The sequence below is a fragment of the Phacochoerus africanus genome, chromosome 1, assembly GCF_016906955.1.
Source record: "Phacochoerus africanus isolate WHEZ1 chromosome 1, ROS_Pafr_v1, whole genome shotgun sequence".
NCBI classification, from domain to species: domain Eukaryota; kingdom Metazoa; phylum Chordata; class Mammalia; order Artiodactyla; family Suidae; genus Phacochoerus; species Phacochoerus africanus.
The window spans coordinates 119,346,514-119,362,423 of NC_062544.1; the positions used below are offsets into that span (position 1 = coordinate 119,346,514).

General features: G+C 42.8%; 2 protein-coding genes across 6 annotated transcripts in view; one reads left to right on the forward strand and one right to left on the reverse strand.

Annotated features, from left to right (window-relative positions):
• The window catches only part of HESX1 (HESX homeobox 1), a 31,809-nt gene extending 22,847 nt beyond the window's left edge, over positions 1 to 8,962 (reverse strand). The window contains exons 1-3 of one of the 3 annotated variants that reach the window (XM_047777374.1): positions 8,533 to 8,962; positions 8,350 to 8,380; positions 7,576 to 7,688 (exon numbers count right to left, since the gene is read on the reverse strand). The gene's annotated coding sequence lies outside the window, so the exon portion shown is untranslated. Of the gene's footprint in view, positions 1 to 7,575; positions 7,689 to 8,349 lie in introns of all 3 variants that reach the window. The other 2 variants (XM_047777384.1, XM_047777363.1) reach the window with 2 other exon arrangements.
• An 89-nt stretch (positions 8,963 to 9,051) lies between these two features.
• APPL1 (adaptor protein, phosphotyrosine interacting with PH domain and leucine zipper 1) overlaps positions 9,052 to 15,910 on the forward strand; it is a 41,017-nt gene continuing 34,158 nt past the window's right edge. For 2 of the 3 annotated variants that reach the window (XM_047777413.1, XM_047777423.1), the window contains exon 1: positions 9,099 to 9,245. In XM_047777413.1, the coding sequence (XP_047633369.1) occupies positions 9,192 to 9,245 (54 nt within the window). In that variant the 5' untranslated portion in view covers positions 9,099 to 9,191. Of the gene's footprint in view, positions 9,246 to 15,910 lie in introns of all 3 variants that reach the window. The other variant, XM_047777405.1, reaches the window with a different exon arrangement.

Genomic DNA, 15,910 nt, shown 5'->3' on the forward strand with positions numbered 1-15,910 from the left:
TCTTTTGACACACCATTTTTGAGCACTTTCTAGCTCAACAAGATGTCTCAGGCACATCTTGTTCTTGTCTTGCTCCAGCCCTTGAGTCAGCCATTTCTCCAAGGAGCCATAGTGCGTTCGTTCTTTCTTTCTTTCTTTCTTTCTTTCTTTTTTGTCTTTTTGCTATTTCTTTGGGCGGCTCCCGCGGCATATGGAAGTTCCCAGGCTAGGGGTCGAGTTGGAGCTGTAGCCACTGGCCTACGCCAGAGCCACAGCAACTCAGGATCCGAGCCGCGTCTGCAACCTACACCACAGCTCACGGCAACGCCGGATCGTTAACCCACTGAGCAAGGGCAGGGACCGAACCCACAACCTCATGGTTCCTAGTCGGATTCGTTAACCACTGTGCCACGACGGGAACTCCCATAGTTCTTTTTAACGGAGAATGGTGTTTGGAAGCCGAGATATAGACTCAGATGTACATTCATCGTAACTGGGGGATCTCTGCTCACAGGCCTTCTTCTTCTTCTTCTTCTTTTTTTTTTAACCATTTCCATTGCTCCTTATTTGTTCAGATTCATATTTCTTTTTTTTTGAATTTTTTAAATGATTTTAATTTTTTCCATTATAGCTGGTTTACATTGTTGTCAAGTTTTTTGTTTGTTTGTTTGTTTTAGGGCCACACCCGTGGCACATGGAGGTTCCCAGGCTAGAGGTCAAATCGGAGCTGAAGCCGCCGGCCTATACCACAGCCATAGCAACTTGGGATCTGAGCTGCATCTGTGACCTACACCACAGCTCACAGCAACACCAGATCCTTAACCCACTGAGCAAGGCCAGGGCTCGAACCTGCATCCTCATAGATGCCAGTCAGGTTCGCTAACCACTGAGCCACAACGGGAACTCCCCATGGATGCCAGTTGGGTTCGATAACCACTGAGCCATGTCGGGTTGGCTTACCACTGAGCCATGATGGGAACTTTCACCAACAAAATGACCCAATCACACATACATATATACATTCTTTTTCTCACATTATCCTCTATCATGCTCCATCATAAGTGATTAGATATAGTTTCCAGCGCTACACAGCAGGATCTCACTGCTTATCCATTCTGAAGGAAATAGTTTGTATCTATTAACCCCAGATTCCCAGTCCATCCCACTCCCTCCCCCACCTCCTTGGCAATCACAAGTTTGTTCTCCAAGTCCATGAGTTTCTTTTCTGTGGAAAGGTTCATTTTGTGCCATGTATTAGATTCCAGATTTAAGTGATACCATACAATATTCGTCTTTCTCTTTCTGACTTACTTCACTTAGTATGAGAGTCTCTAGTTCCACCTATGTTGCTGCAAATGGCATTATTTTGTTCTTTTTTATGGCTGAGTAATATTTCCATTGTGTATCTTACCACATTTTTTTAATCCATTCATCTGTTGATGGACATTTAGGTTGTTTCATAGTGTTGCGATGAACATACAGGCGCACGTGACTTTTTCAAGGAAAGTTTTGCTCACAGGCCTTCTTCTTCTTTTTTTTTTTTTTGCTTTTTATGGCCATACCCATGGCATATAGAGGTTCCCAGGCTAGAGGTCAAATTGGAGCTACAGCTGCCAGCCTAAACCACAGCCACAGTAATACAGGATCCAAGCCGTGTCTGTGACCTACACCACAGCTCATGGCAATACCAGATCCTTAACCCACTGGAGCAAGGCCAGGGATTGAACCCATAACCTCATGGTTCCTAGTCAGATTCACTTCCACTGAGCCATGACAGGAACTCCATGTTCACAGGCCTTCTTGATGAAGGAGCTAGGAAACATGTGCAGGTATGTGACACACATGCATACTTACAACTAATTGACTCCTATACATTTACTGAAATCTATGAGTTCACATGGATAACTCAAATTCCAGTCTAGCATCAGAGGGTTCATTCTAACTTTCCCTCTTTCTATCTGTAGTTCCCGTCTCTGACAGTGAGAAACTTGGCTTCCCTTATCCTCCATGTATTTACCTATTGCATCTATCCCTCTATGTAACCAAACTCCCATTGCTACCACCCCTTTCCCGACAAGATGCCCTACTCCCTTGCTTGAGCTCTGACTCCTTGTTCTAGGCTGCCCTTCTACACAGAAGCCTTCCTTACTCTACTAGGATAACCTGTGCAAGGTGCCTCCCTATGCACAAAAGCCCTTCTCGCCCTGCTTAGGTCCTGACACCCCACACCCCCACAACTCTCCATGTGCACGCCTTCTTCCTCCCACTAGGGCTCTGAGACCCTGCACTAGGCTGTTCTTCTTCATGGATACTCCTCACTCCTTGCATTCTGAAATCCTGAAGCAGGGTCACAACCTGCACAAAAGCCCTTCTCATCATGCTTGGACTCTGAAACAGCCCTCTCAGGCATCCTCACGCCACTTCTATTCCAACATCCTGCTGCCTGGGGGCTGCCTCTCCACCACAATGCTATTTTTATCTATCTTGTGCTCAGTCACCCTCCTGTGTAAGGTCCTCCTCACTTTGCACAGACGCTGACACTCCACACCAGGGTGCCCCTTTGCAAGGATGCCTCCCTCACCCCAGTTGGATTCCAACATCCTGATCTGGGCTCCTGTGGCTCAGCCATCCTGCACAGACTCCTACTTTGGCCCCATCTAATGGCTTTAGGACTGAATTACTTAGAAAGGGAAGAGGAAAAACCATACACTTGTTTTTACATGAAATCACTGGATCTGTTATTACGATATTACTTTTGACCCTTTACATACAAGATGGCTTAGCCACAACATTGTAAATCCACTACACTTCAATTTTTAAAAAAAGAACATGACTTAGCTAAATCACTAACATTTTTTCTTTTCTTTTTTTCTTTTCTTTTTTTTTTTGTCTTTTTGCCATTTCTTTGGGCCGCTCCCTAGGCATATGGAGGTTCCCAGGCTAGGGGTCGAGTTGGAGCTGTAGCCACTGGCTTACGCCAGAGCCACAGCAATGCGGGATCCGAGCCGCATCTGCAGCCTACACCACAGCTCACGGCAACGCCGGATCGTTAACCCACTGAGCAAGGGCAGGGACCGAACCCGCAACCTCATGGTTCCTAGTCGGATTCGTTAACCACTGCGCCACGACGGGAACTCCAACAATTTTTCTTTTAAACCAATATATCTCATGAAGTATTGAGTTTACTTAAGACAATGTTAATTTGCCCATAATTTATGATATCTCATACCACTCATTTATCTGGTGTATCTAACATTTGTTTCAAATCACAACCTCTACTAAAGGTGTTTTTATCCAAAATGAGGGTAAAAGTCAAAATCCTCTTATAAACCACTAGGCTTTACATGACCTGTCCTCCTCTTCTTCCTCCCCATGAAGTCTTACTCCTGGTTCACTCCTTTCCTGCACCCTGATCTCTAGGCAATTCTTAAATAGGCCTGGCCTCTTATCTTAGGGCTTAGAGCCTCTGCCCTAGTGTTTCCTCTTCCTAGAACACCTTCTCCTCAACTGTCCTTATTGCTCACTCCAGGGACTCCAAGTTATTGTTCAGATGTCACCTTCACAATGAAGTCCACTCTGACAAGTTTACTTAATATTGCAACTGCCCGTCTTCCCATTTTCCCTGCTGTTTTCCATAGCACTTCCCACTTTCTATCATTCTATATTTCTAATACTTATGTTTATTTTTCACTTTATTCCTACCATCCCAATTAAACTGTAGCTCCACAAGGGCACGCATTTTTAATATTTTATTCACTGCCTAATCAATATTTGTTGAATGAAGACAGCCATTTCCTGAGGTAGTCTGAATCCCAAAACTAAATTCAGAGCACCATCTAGTGTTCTTGGAAGGATGTGCTGATTAACTCAGACTTCTCTACGTTAGCCATGATGTAGACAGCACTGATTTAATCAATTCTCAGTTAACTGTTTTTTTTACTGCCCTCTGTGGTTCTATAAAAGTAAAATCACTTCAATGATTAAACATATTGGCTTCTTTAAGAGCAATCTTTTCTCTGGAGTTCCCATCTTGGCGCAGTGGAAGGGAGTCTGACTGGGAGCCATGAGGATGCTGGTTCAATCCCTCGCCTTGCTCGGTGGGTTGGGGATCTGGCGTTGCTGTGAGCTGTGGTATGGGCCGCAGATGCGGTTCAGATACTGAGCTGCTGTGGCCGGTAGTTGCGGCTCCAATTGGACCCCTGGCCTGGGGGCCTCCGTGTGCTGCAGGTGTGGCCCTAAAAAGACAAAAAAAAAAAAAAAAAAGAGCAATCTTTTCTCTCTTGACTTGGCTGCTGCTCTCCAGAATTTCTGAGGAGTAGGAATGTCTTGAAGGTCTTATCTTTTAACCTTGGGACAGCTCCCCTACCCTCACTGCCAAAAACCAAAAACCAAGTAGTGTAGGTACTAAACTTTTGCTAATTTGGTACCTACACCATTTCTCCAGATTATTGCGATACATGTTTATTGATTTTAAACATTTAGAATTGGCCAAAAAAGCCCCTAAATAAAAGTGATAAAACAGTAGTAAGCATAACCGTAATATTTAAAATAGTATCAGGATTCTCTAAGATAATGAGGGCAATCTTCTGATTTAAAAAAATAAAGGCTTCTTTAGATTTAAGAACGAGGAAAATGAAGAAAATGAAAGCTGCCTTAAAAGCATCAACACATTTAATATTTAACAGTAAATAATGTCAACAATTAACTGATTTTTATTGAATGCTTATTGCTGTGCTCAGCACTATTCTGAAAGCTCATTAACCATCTTCACAACTCTATCATGTAGGTTCTGTACATTAAGCCCTATTTTTCAGATGATGAAATGAAGACACAGAGAAGTTAAGTAACTTGACTAAAGTCACAGAACTAGTAAAGAGGGAAGCCCCTTCAAAGGCAGCTAGGCGGGCCCCACAGCCCATGTCCAAGAGCTCATACCCATGCTTTCGTCTACCTCCCAAATATGCCGCCTGGTTTCAAAGTTCTTGGCTTGGTCAAAAAATTAATTTATAATTTCATCATCTTCCAAAAAGGAGTCAAGGCAACCATCAAAGAAACAGGCATATACAATTACCCTAGAAATAAAATTTCTTCAAACAGTCAAAAAAGTAGAAGCTACAGAATTTGCCTTTCTAAGGATTTATGTTTTAGCTACAAATCTAGTCTGAGGATGCTGTGGCAAAGAGCAAAAGCAACATTAACATTAAGGTCACAGGCCAGACGGTGTTTTGGAAGGGCTTAGTGAAGAATTTTGCTATTGGCTACTCAAACATCTCTTTTTGCAACACACTCCTCAGAACTTTTGATTCTACCCTCCAATTGCCCAAGGCTTCCCCTCACTCTGCCAGTGAATCTAAGATTTTAAAGTAGATGGAAGTGACTAAGATTCCCAAATTACCAATTAATATACTCATTTCTTCAGTTTGGTTCTTCTCAGCTGGATGAAAACAGCTAATTATCTGTTAATGTGAGTCTCATTAAGGAGTGATTTATTAGGTAACATCTAGAATTATTTGCATTATATATTATATTCTTAAAAAGAGTATGAAGGAGTTCTTGCTGTAGCTCAGCGGGTTAAGAACCTGACTAGCGGAGTTCCCGTTGTGGAGCATCGGAAACAGATCCAACTAGGAACCGTGAGGTTGAGGGTTTGATCCCTGGCCTTGTTCAGTGGGTTAAGGATCTGGCATTGCTGTGGCTCTGATGTAGGCTAGCAGCTATAGACCCCTAGGTTGGGAACCTCCATATGCCATGGGTGCGGCCCTCAAAAGCCAAAAAAAAAAAAAAAAGAACCTGACTAGTATTCATGAAGATGCAGAGATGCAGATTCAATCCCTGGTCCCGCTCAGAGAGTTAATTAAAGATCCCGCATTGCTGTGGCTGTCGTATAGGTTGGGCGCTGCAACTCTGATTTAACCCCTAGCCTGGGAACTTCCACATGCCACAGGTGTGACCCTAAACAGCAAAATGAATAAATAAATAAAAGGAATCTTCCTCCCCCCTGAATTTTGGACTGTTGGAGTCTTTCAGTTCAAAAGTAGGAGGATTCCCAAGCTCTCTAGGTGATTCTGGAAATGACGCCCCTCTCACCTTCCTCTGTTGGAACCAAAGACTCCTTCCCAAATGTTCACTCGACTCTTTAAATTTTCTAAAATGCAAGGTTATTTGGGAATGGGAAATGGCTATTTTCCATTCTGGAGAGTGTCTGTCAACATGTGGTTTGAGGATGACCTGCTATGGACTCATCTTTGAGATTCCTAGCCCTACCTCTGACCTACTGCATCAGAATCTTCCAGTTAAGCTCAGTAATCTGTATTCTAACAACCACCCCTAGATGACTTTTATGTGTACATAAATCTGGTAACCACTAACCTAGGGGGATAATTTTGAAAAGTAAAGCACCACTGTCATTTAGGTTGTTGGAGTCTTTTCTATTATAGACCGCAGATCAGAATTTCAAGAAGTATCATGTAAAAACCTAACTATAAGAAGATCAAATATAATTTTAGGATACTAATAATTAACCATTTACAAGACTGTATGTCCTTTTGTTGTAAATTATATGTGTGAAATGTCTCAAAGAATTCTTTGGTGAATGTTGTTTAATCCTGCCTTGCCATCCATAAAATTAACCAGCTGGCCAAAGTTTTTACTATGCTACCCACACATGAGTCTCCAGTAAGCCTGGAGGCATTCTCTGAACAAGCCTCATTTCCTGTGTAAAAGGAACTGAGTTTGGTCAATTGTACAGAACTTAGGCTGATTAAAATTAAATTGGTTATCAAAGGAGACTGTAATTCCATAGCTTTAGGGAAGTTTTACAACAGGAAATATAATCATCTTTCCGGATGAGCAGAGTGAACAGTAGCATAAAACTAGAGGATCCAAACAGAAAGCCTTTTAAGATCCTTTCTAGCTTTATAATTTGACTAAACTGCCTCTCCAACCAACTGTATGTCAATTTGTTTTTGTTTGTGGTGTTTTTTAACCAGCTGAGCCTGGCAAGAATTCCTTGCCACCAGATAATTTAAGGGCCTCTTGAGAAGCCTTTACAAAGATACAGCTTATTTTTTTTTTTTTTGTCTTTTTGCTATTTCTTTGGGCGGCTCCCTCGGCATATGGAGGTTCCCAGGCTAGGGGTTGAATCGGAGCTGTAGCCACCGGCCTACGCCAGAGCCACAGCAACACGGGATCCGAGCCGCGTCTGCAACCTACACCACAGCTCCCGGCAACGCCGGATCGTTAACCCACTGAGCAAGGGCAGGGACCGAACCCGCAACCTCATGGTTCCTAGTCGGATTCGTTAACCACTGCGCCACGACGGGAACTCCCAAAGATACAGCTTAGATGCATGGAACATACAAAGCAAGAAACCGTTTAACTTTGTGATAATACCCCACCCAGATAATTCAGATGCCTAAGAATTTTTTCATTGGAATTATTTGGTTTGGCCAGTTACTTCAGTTATACCATATAACTACTCTTCTTTCTAACACTTTGTTTTCACTTGTCACTTATTCCTGATTCTTATCAACGGCCACTAGCTTTCTTCTCCTTCTTTTATAATCTAATCACAGTTCACCCAAGAATGTTTCTTACCTTCAAAGTCTTCCTTCTTTACAGTCAGGATGCATGCCACTGTGCTGAGGAGAAATGTCAAAGGGCAGAGTTGTGTTGCTGAGATTGGTATGATGCTGGATATATCCAAGCAGCTGGGAACCAATAACACCGTGTAAGAACTGACAGCAAACCACTTTTCAGAAATTAATCATCTATTCTAGAGGGTGACTAGTGGATAAAAAAATGTAAAAGGAGAGTCCTTATTGAAAGCTTGTAACACTAAGGATAACTCTGTGAAACCATACTGCAAGACTTCCTGGTAAAATATTTAAAACCCAATTTTATTTTTCCGTCATGAGATTGTGGGACATTTTAGTTTAAAATGCTTAACTTCTAATCTGGTTACTGTGTTTGGATTTGTTCCATTGTATCTGGATTTGTTCTAATTTATTTGTGGAACCAGGTAACTAATCTTTATTCAATAGTTTTTATATTTCTTGAATGAAAATGGAATGGATTGGTGGGATGAATGGCTAGATATTTACAAGACGCTAATGATTTTGCCATTCTCTCTGTATAATGATTTTTCTAAAAGAATCTGTATGGCTTCTTATAACCCTACAGAAGAATAAACAAGGCAGTGTGAGGTTGGGAAAAATGATAAAGAGGCAGATCTAATACAGGCCAAGTTCTAGAGTGGAGCTTCACTTTTCTCTCCTTTAAAAAAATTAGAGGCTGAAGAAGCTATCTAAAGATTCTTCCAAAACTTTAACAGAAATGCGAATCAGTTATTAACATAATAAACCAGCGTACCTTGATTTTCAAGAGATGCCTTCATTTGTGACTAAAAAAGTAAATAAATAAAGTCTGAATTGCGGCGTGTTAGCCTCTCAAGGCCAGGTAAGAACAGATGAACTGGCAACAAAGGCGTGCTCTTAACTGAATATACTGATACCCAAGTGCCCAGAAAAAAAATCTTTTCTGTCCAAGAATTACCGGGAAGTCAAGTTGACACAACTTCAGATCTCCCAGACATCTGAGTTAGCCAGCACCATTTTGTTGGAGAAGGGAGACTGGAAGCTTGGGGCAGGGTTTGTAAAATTATAATTTAAGGAAACTAAAGAAGGCGCCGGCAGAGAGGCCTCCTTCATGGTCTCTGATGAAAAATGTTGGGGGATACGTAAAACTGCCCTAAGTTCCCGACTGTGGTCCTCACTCTAGGTTCCTAGGGACGCACGGGGAAGACTGTCCACTACACTTCACACCCCAACGAGAGCAGCCAGGGTAGGTGCTCGAAGTGTGCAAGCTGCTCCGCTTTCGAACCCTCAGCCGCCGCCTTTACCGCCTCCACCGGCTCCACTACCTCCTAGGCCCGTGATCTGCGCAGAGCTCAGCGCGGGGGAGCCCTCCTCCAGCCCCGCCGCGCTGACCGACATCGCCGCCAACCAATAGGCGAGTGGGGAGGTGGGGCAGGCAGGCCAAGGGGGCGGGATTTCCCGCACCGCCGCGAGGCCTCTGGGCGCCAGGCGAGGGCGGCAGAGCCAGCTAGAGAGGGCGGGTCGGGGTCAGCTGCTGCAGGCAGGCGGGCGTAGGGAGCTGTGGGCGGTCGCCGCGTCTCCTGCCGCCGCCCTCCCTCCCTCCCTCCCTCCGCCACGATGCCGGGGATCGACAAGCTGCCCATCGAAGAGACGCTGGAGGACAGCCCGCAGGTAAGGCGCGGGCAGCGGCGGGCGGCGAGGGAAGGAGCGGGGCCGGCCGACCCCAGGCCTGGCGTCTACGCGGCCGCAGGTGCCCGCCCTGGTCCAGGTGGGCGCCGCCCCTCAGTGTTCCCGCTGGTCGCGGGCCGCGCCCCGAGCCGCCGAGCCAGAGCCGTCCTCCCGAGGCCTGCCTCGGCCTGCGCCCCTAAGCCGAGAGCCGCGCACGGGGTCTGGGACGTCCGCGGGCAGCGACTGAGCCGCCGCCGCCTTGGCTCGTGGGCCCGGCGGTCACGTAGCCCTCTGGGCTCCCTTGTATTTGACAGAAGGTGCTTTTTTATCGCCGTCTTGTGAGGTGATAAATCCCAATACTGGAATTTTCCCCCGAAAACCTCCTCGGAGAAAATGCAGAAAAGACCCTGTAGACTTCATGGTTTCTGACCAAGCTAGGGGAGGAAATGGATAGTTTTTCTTGGGGAGATGCTGAAAGACTCTTGATTTGCCGGTGTGGAGAGGGCAAAGCCGGTCACGGGTCCCAGAGCCTCCCGTGGCCGTGTCTTGGCGGTGAGTGTAGCCGCTGTCACTCGGGCTGTGCACGCCGAGTGATGGACGGCGCCTTTGAGGCTCCACCACTGCTGCGCCCTCGTTGCAGACTTGGCCCTAATCAACTCATCAAAATAAAAGCCCTGTGTTTTGTGTTTTGAGGATGATGCTAGTGCGGTTGCTGTAGTTTAAAATAATCTAGGAAAACATAACCATTACTTAATGTTTTCGGTACTGAAGAATGAAATCAGCTATAGTAAAAACATGTTATGTTGGTGGGGCCTGTAACTTGCATTGAGAAACTTATCGCTAGGCCTGTCTCTTACACAGTAGGGGTTTAAGATGATGTTGCTGTTTGGCTACCACTTAGAATGAAGAAAATTTTCTGAAATGTTGTTCACTTAGAACTGCAGTTGCACATATTTCTCGAGTCTTTGACAGTTTAATAGGACCCGAAAAGAACGGGAGGAAGGGACTAGATCCCCCTTTTCCTGTATGATACGTCTGCCATGGATAATTGTGCTAGTTTTGATTGTCAAGTTGAAGTTGGGTTCTGATTGTGGAATTGATTTGTTTTTTTCACAGCAAAAGTTATCTTCACAGACCAGTTGACTGCTGGTAATGTACTCTTATCCGCCTATGTTGACAGAGAGAAACCCACTTCTTGACTTCCAGAATAGATAGTTCAAATGCTTCATGATTTCTGTAGTATAAAGTTATAAGCTACATTTGTTTCAAATGTTTAGCAGAAATTTTATGGGATGTATTGGTCAGGTGCACTTTGTCATTTTATTTTATAAGACTCAACAGGTTGCCTTGCCTTTTTTCTCTTACCTGGCCTGGTTTTTATAGCTCATAAAGACTACAGACTACTCAGAATGGGTTGCACAGTGCCCTAGCCATGACTTAGGAGGGTGTAATCTCTTGACTCATCTAATTTCTTGAACTCTTCACACAATTAGTTTACAACTTGAGCATTAATTGTTTTCCTTCTTTTATAAGCATATGCCATATTGGTATTAGTTTTATGGTAATTTTTAATGAGATAGCCACATTGGTATTCTTTTAATTTTAGGAGTAATAAATTTGAACTTGTTAATATTTATTTGGGAAATTAATTGGGACGGCTGTGGTTTAGAAAGGGAAGACACTTGGAAGCAATTCTTGGGGCAAAATAGAACACCCTGGATTCAGGATATAAGGGTTTTAGTCTTTACTGCCACTTAATACCTTCTGTTTTAGAGCAAGTCACTTAACTTCTCTGAACCGCAGCTGTTATATAGATAGTAAGTATTTTAATCCCTGTACCTGATTATAAAAATAATAATTGTTTACTTCAGAAAAATTGGAAGGTACAGAAAACAGTTACCTGTCATGTACCCAGCAGCAAACTGTTAACAGTTTGCTTTCTTTTTTCTAGTTTTTTTCTGTTACACATTTTAATGTGATTGAAATTATATTGTGCATAACAATTTTTATTTGGCTTAACATTGTAGCTTAAGTATCTTCATACATTATTACAAACTGAATAAAAATTTTAAAAGTTGCATGTTTCCTTGACTGACTATTTTCAGTCAGTTGTCCTATTGTTGGTCTTAGAGAGTTTTCCTCAAGTTTTGCTTTTATATATAGGGCTGAGATTAAAACTTCTGGACATAAGGTTTTATTCTCATCTGAACTATTTATTTAGGACAGAGTCCAAGAAATTGCGTAATGAAGAGTAGGAAAACTTTTAAAGCTTCTGATTAGATTATCTGATCCTAATCAAAAGTGGTCTGTGAGTTGCTGTGTAAAAAATTAGAGCCTGGGAGTCATGAAAGTCTACCCTGGATTACATTTATCCTTTTTTAGTTTTAATTTACAGAACTAAGTATTAAAATAGGAGTATATTTGCAAGTTCAAATCCAGCTGATCAAACATAAACATCTTTAGAATTGTCTGGCCCAAACCATACCATTCTGCAAAAGATAGCATCTATGGAAGTAGAAAATCTTAAAACTGTACTAGATGCCTTGTCCATGCTTATATATTGTTCTGAAAACCAGAAACAAAATGATACTTTCTAATTAGTAGGAGTGGATATGATTTTTTTTTTTTTGGTCTTTTTGCCATTTCTTGGGCCGCTCCTGAGGCATATGGAGGTTCCCAGGTTAGGGGTCGAATCGGAGCTGTAGCCACTGGCCTATGCCAGAGCCACAGCAATGCGGGATCCGAGCCACATCTGCGACCTACACCACAGCTCACGGCAATGCCAGACATTAACCCACTGAGCAAGGGCAGGGATCGAACCCGCAACCTCATGGTTCCTAGTTGGATTCGTTAACCACTGCGCCACGACGGGGACTCCCGGATATGATCTTTAAAAAAATATTTTATAAAAAGAATAAAATACCTAGGAGTAAACCTACCTAAATTGACAAAAGACCTGTACTCTGAAAACTATAAGACGCTGATGAAAGAAATCAAAGATGACACAAACAGATGGAAAGACATACCATGCTCTTGGATTGGAAGAGTCAATATTATCAAAATGACTATACTACCCAAGGCAATCTACAGATTCAATGCAATCCCTATCAAATTACCAAGGACATTTTTCACAGAACTTGAACAAAATATTAAAACAATTTTTATATGTAGATAAATATCTTATCAATGATTCATCCATGCTAGAACTATGAAGGCAAATTCCAGTCCTGGATGGAGGCTTCTTTCTTTGGCATAATATGAAATATTCATATATTGTGAGAAATACTTTTTTTTTTTTTTTGGACTGTGCCCATGGCATGTACAAGTTCCTGGGCCAGAGATTGAACCCACACCACAGCAGTTGCATGACAGACCCTTCACCCACTGAGCCACTGAGGAACTCCAACAACTTTTTTTTAATGGACATTTTGACATCATTTATATTGAGATGCCCCTTACAGTTGATGTTGTTTGTAATTGCCTGCAAATGTACACACTTAGTTTATTCTCTTAGTGACATGAATGGCCAAGTGCAGACTTTCCATGTTCAGCCAGCAAATCAGTTTAACAACCGCTTGAAGGATTATCAGTCTTGTTTTTTGTCTAAAAACATTTCTTTGACATCTAGTAAGATAAAGCAAATTCTCCCATCGGACTTGCTGAGTGGGTATCAAAGGTTTAGAAGAAAATACTGGAGACAGAAGTGGAGTGCTTCTAAGAAATATTTATCATGTGCTTGTAGCACAGAGTAATATTGGATGAGAAAATATGGACAGTGATGACTCATGTCAAAAAAATGACTCACACAAGAGTTGAAATTTTAGGGAGTTCCTTGGTGGTCTAATGGTTGACTCCCCGTGCTTTCACCACTTCGGCCCAGTTTCTAGCCCTGGTCTGGGAATTGAGATCTCACATCAAGCCCTGCACACCAAAAAATTTTTTAAAAAAAGAGTTGAAATTTTAGGGTTATATTAAATTTATGCAACTTTTGTCTTTTTTGTGTTTACATGAGAAATATATATAAAATTCTTTCAAAGACCTATTTCCATAAATATAAAGTAAAAACTTCAAGACCTAGAGTTCCTGTTGTGGCACAGTGGTTAGCAAATCCGACTAGAAACCAAGAGGTTGCAGGTTCGATCCCTGCCCTTGCTCAGTGGGTTAAGGATCCGGCATTGCCATGAGCTGTGGTGTAGGTCGCAGACGCAGCTCGGATCCTGAGTTGCTGTGGCTGTGGTGTAGGCTGGTGGCTACAGCTCTGATTTGACCCCTAGCCTGGGAACCTCCATATGCCACGGGAGCGGCCCTAGAAAAGGCAAAAAGACAAAACAAAAAACAAACAAAAAAAACCTTCAAGACCTAAGAAAACCTGAAATCATAGCTTAATTGCCAACATTGTTTTGTTTGTAAAACCAGTTTATATACTACTATAACAAACAAAACAGCTCTCAGAGGATGCCATCATAGATTCAGTGAAATGGTACCATAGTGACTGCATTGTTGTAAGCTTCTAACTTTAAATTTTCATGTAGTATTGAACTTGATATTACTAGCTTTACATAGGAAAGCCGTTTCAACTCTGATGCCAAGAACATCTTTTTAATTTAATTCCACTAAATGTTTTTGTGTAAATGTGCTTATTCCTTGAATTAGAATGATAATTTTCGAAGGGAAAAACCTAAGTGGCAGGTTTTTCTTAAAAAAGGCACTAGGGAGTTCCCGTCGTGGCGCAGTGGTTAACGAATCCGACTAGGAACCATGAGGTTGCGGGTTCGGTCCCTGCCCTTGCTCAGTGGGTTAACGATCCGGCGTTGCCGGGAGCTGTGGTGTAGGTTGCAGACGTGGCTCGGATCCCACGTTGCTGTGGCTCTGGCGTAGGCCGGTGGCTACAGCTCCGATTCAAGGCCTAGCCTGGGAACCTCCATATGCGGCGGGAGCGGCCCAAGAAAGAGCAACAACAACAACGACAAAAGACAAAAGACAAAAAAAAAAAGGCACTAGCTAAACAAGATTTCATGATGCTTTGTTTTTACATCTCACAACAGCGCTTGGGCAGTGGGAGTAGGGCACTGGAGCTAAAAAATAAAGATTCTGTCAGATCTAAATCTCTGGGGTATGGGGGCGTAGAGGACTGAGATAACATGGCCTTCATAAATTGGTATAATGATTTTATGCTGCTTTTTTTTTTTTTTTTAAACCATAGTGACTTAGCTTCCTCTTCTGAAAAGAGGAAGCTGAGGAGTAAGTTGATTTTTTTTTGTCTTTTGTCTTTTTTTGTTGTTGTTGCTATTTCTTGGGCCGCTCCCGCAGCATATGGAGGTTCCCAGGCTAGGGGTCGAATCGGAGCTGTAGCCACCGGCCTACGCCAGAGCCACAGCAACTCGGGATCCGGCCGCGTCTGCAACCTACACCACAGCTCCCGGCAACGCCGGATCGTTAACCCACTGAGCAAGGGCAGGGACCGAACCCGCAACCTCATGGTTCCTAGTCGGATTCGTTAACCACTGCGCCACGACGGGAACTACGTAAGTTGATTTTTTTAAAAACCAGCTTCTAAGACTGAGGTATAAACTATTTGTAGAGTTAAAGTACAAGGTCATCTTTTAGATTTTAAGCTGTAGTTATCTCAATAATTGTTGGAATTTCATTCTTCCTCTGACTTTGTTGTATAAAAAGGTGAACATACCCTGCCTTAATGTACTGAGTTTCCTTATCACTGATCCTTTTTTATTGACAGTCTTAACATTTACTAACTGACAAGTTTTAAAGGTTATTTTTTTACATGCTCATATGTTCATTACACACACACACAAACCTAACAATACAGAAATGTATAAAAAGAGAAGAAAAATAACCCTGCATTTTGCATTCAGAAGAAAACCTAGTTAGCATTTCTTTTTTCTTTCTTTTCTTTTTTTTTGTAAGAGCTGCACCCATGGCATATGGAAGTTCCCGGACTAGGGGTCAAATTGGAGCTGTAGCCACCAGCCTACGCCACAGCCACAGCAATGCAGGATCTGAGCTTTGTCTCCAACCTACACCACAGTTCACAGCAATGCCAGATCCCCAACCCGCTGAGTGAGGCCAGGGATCATACCCTCATCCTGATGGTTACTGGTCGGATTCGTTTCCCCTAAGCCACAAGGGGAATTCCCTTTTTTTTTTTTTGACCTCACTCATAAGCACGTAGAAGTTCCTGGGCCAGGGATTGAAACCAGAGCCACAGCAGTGATAACACCAGATCCTTAAACCACTTGAGCCACAAGGGAACTCCCTAGTTAGCATTTTATAGGAGGTGTTGGGGAGGGGTCTGTGGTGTTGGATTACAATAGGGAGGGGTTTGGCACTGCTAGAAGAGACTGTAGAAAAAGAGAAATAATCATACTAAGTTATCCTTAAAAAAGACATTTAAAATATTGATACATGATATACTGTTAATTTGGTCTTGAATTGTTCAGTAGACTTGTTCTTAGTTTAATTACAGACTTTTTAATTCATGAAAATATACCTTTGTTGTTCCTTCTAAGGGTTGTATGACATAGTTGGAAAAATCCCTCTGGTTTTTTGTTTGTTTTGTTTTTCTTTTTCAGGTGCACTCATGGCATATGGAAGTTTCTGGACCAGAGGTCAAATCCAAGCCACAGGTGCAACCTATACCACAGCTGTAG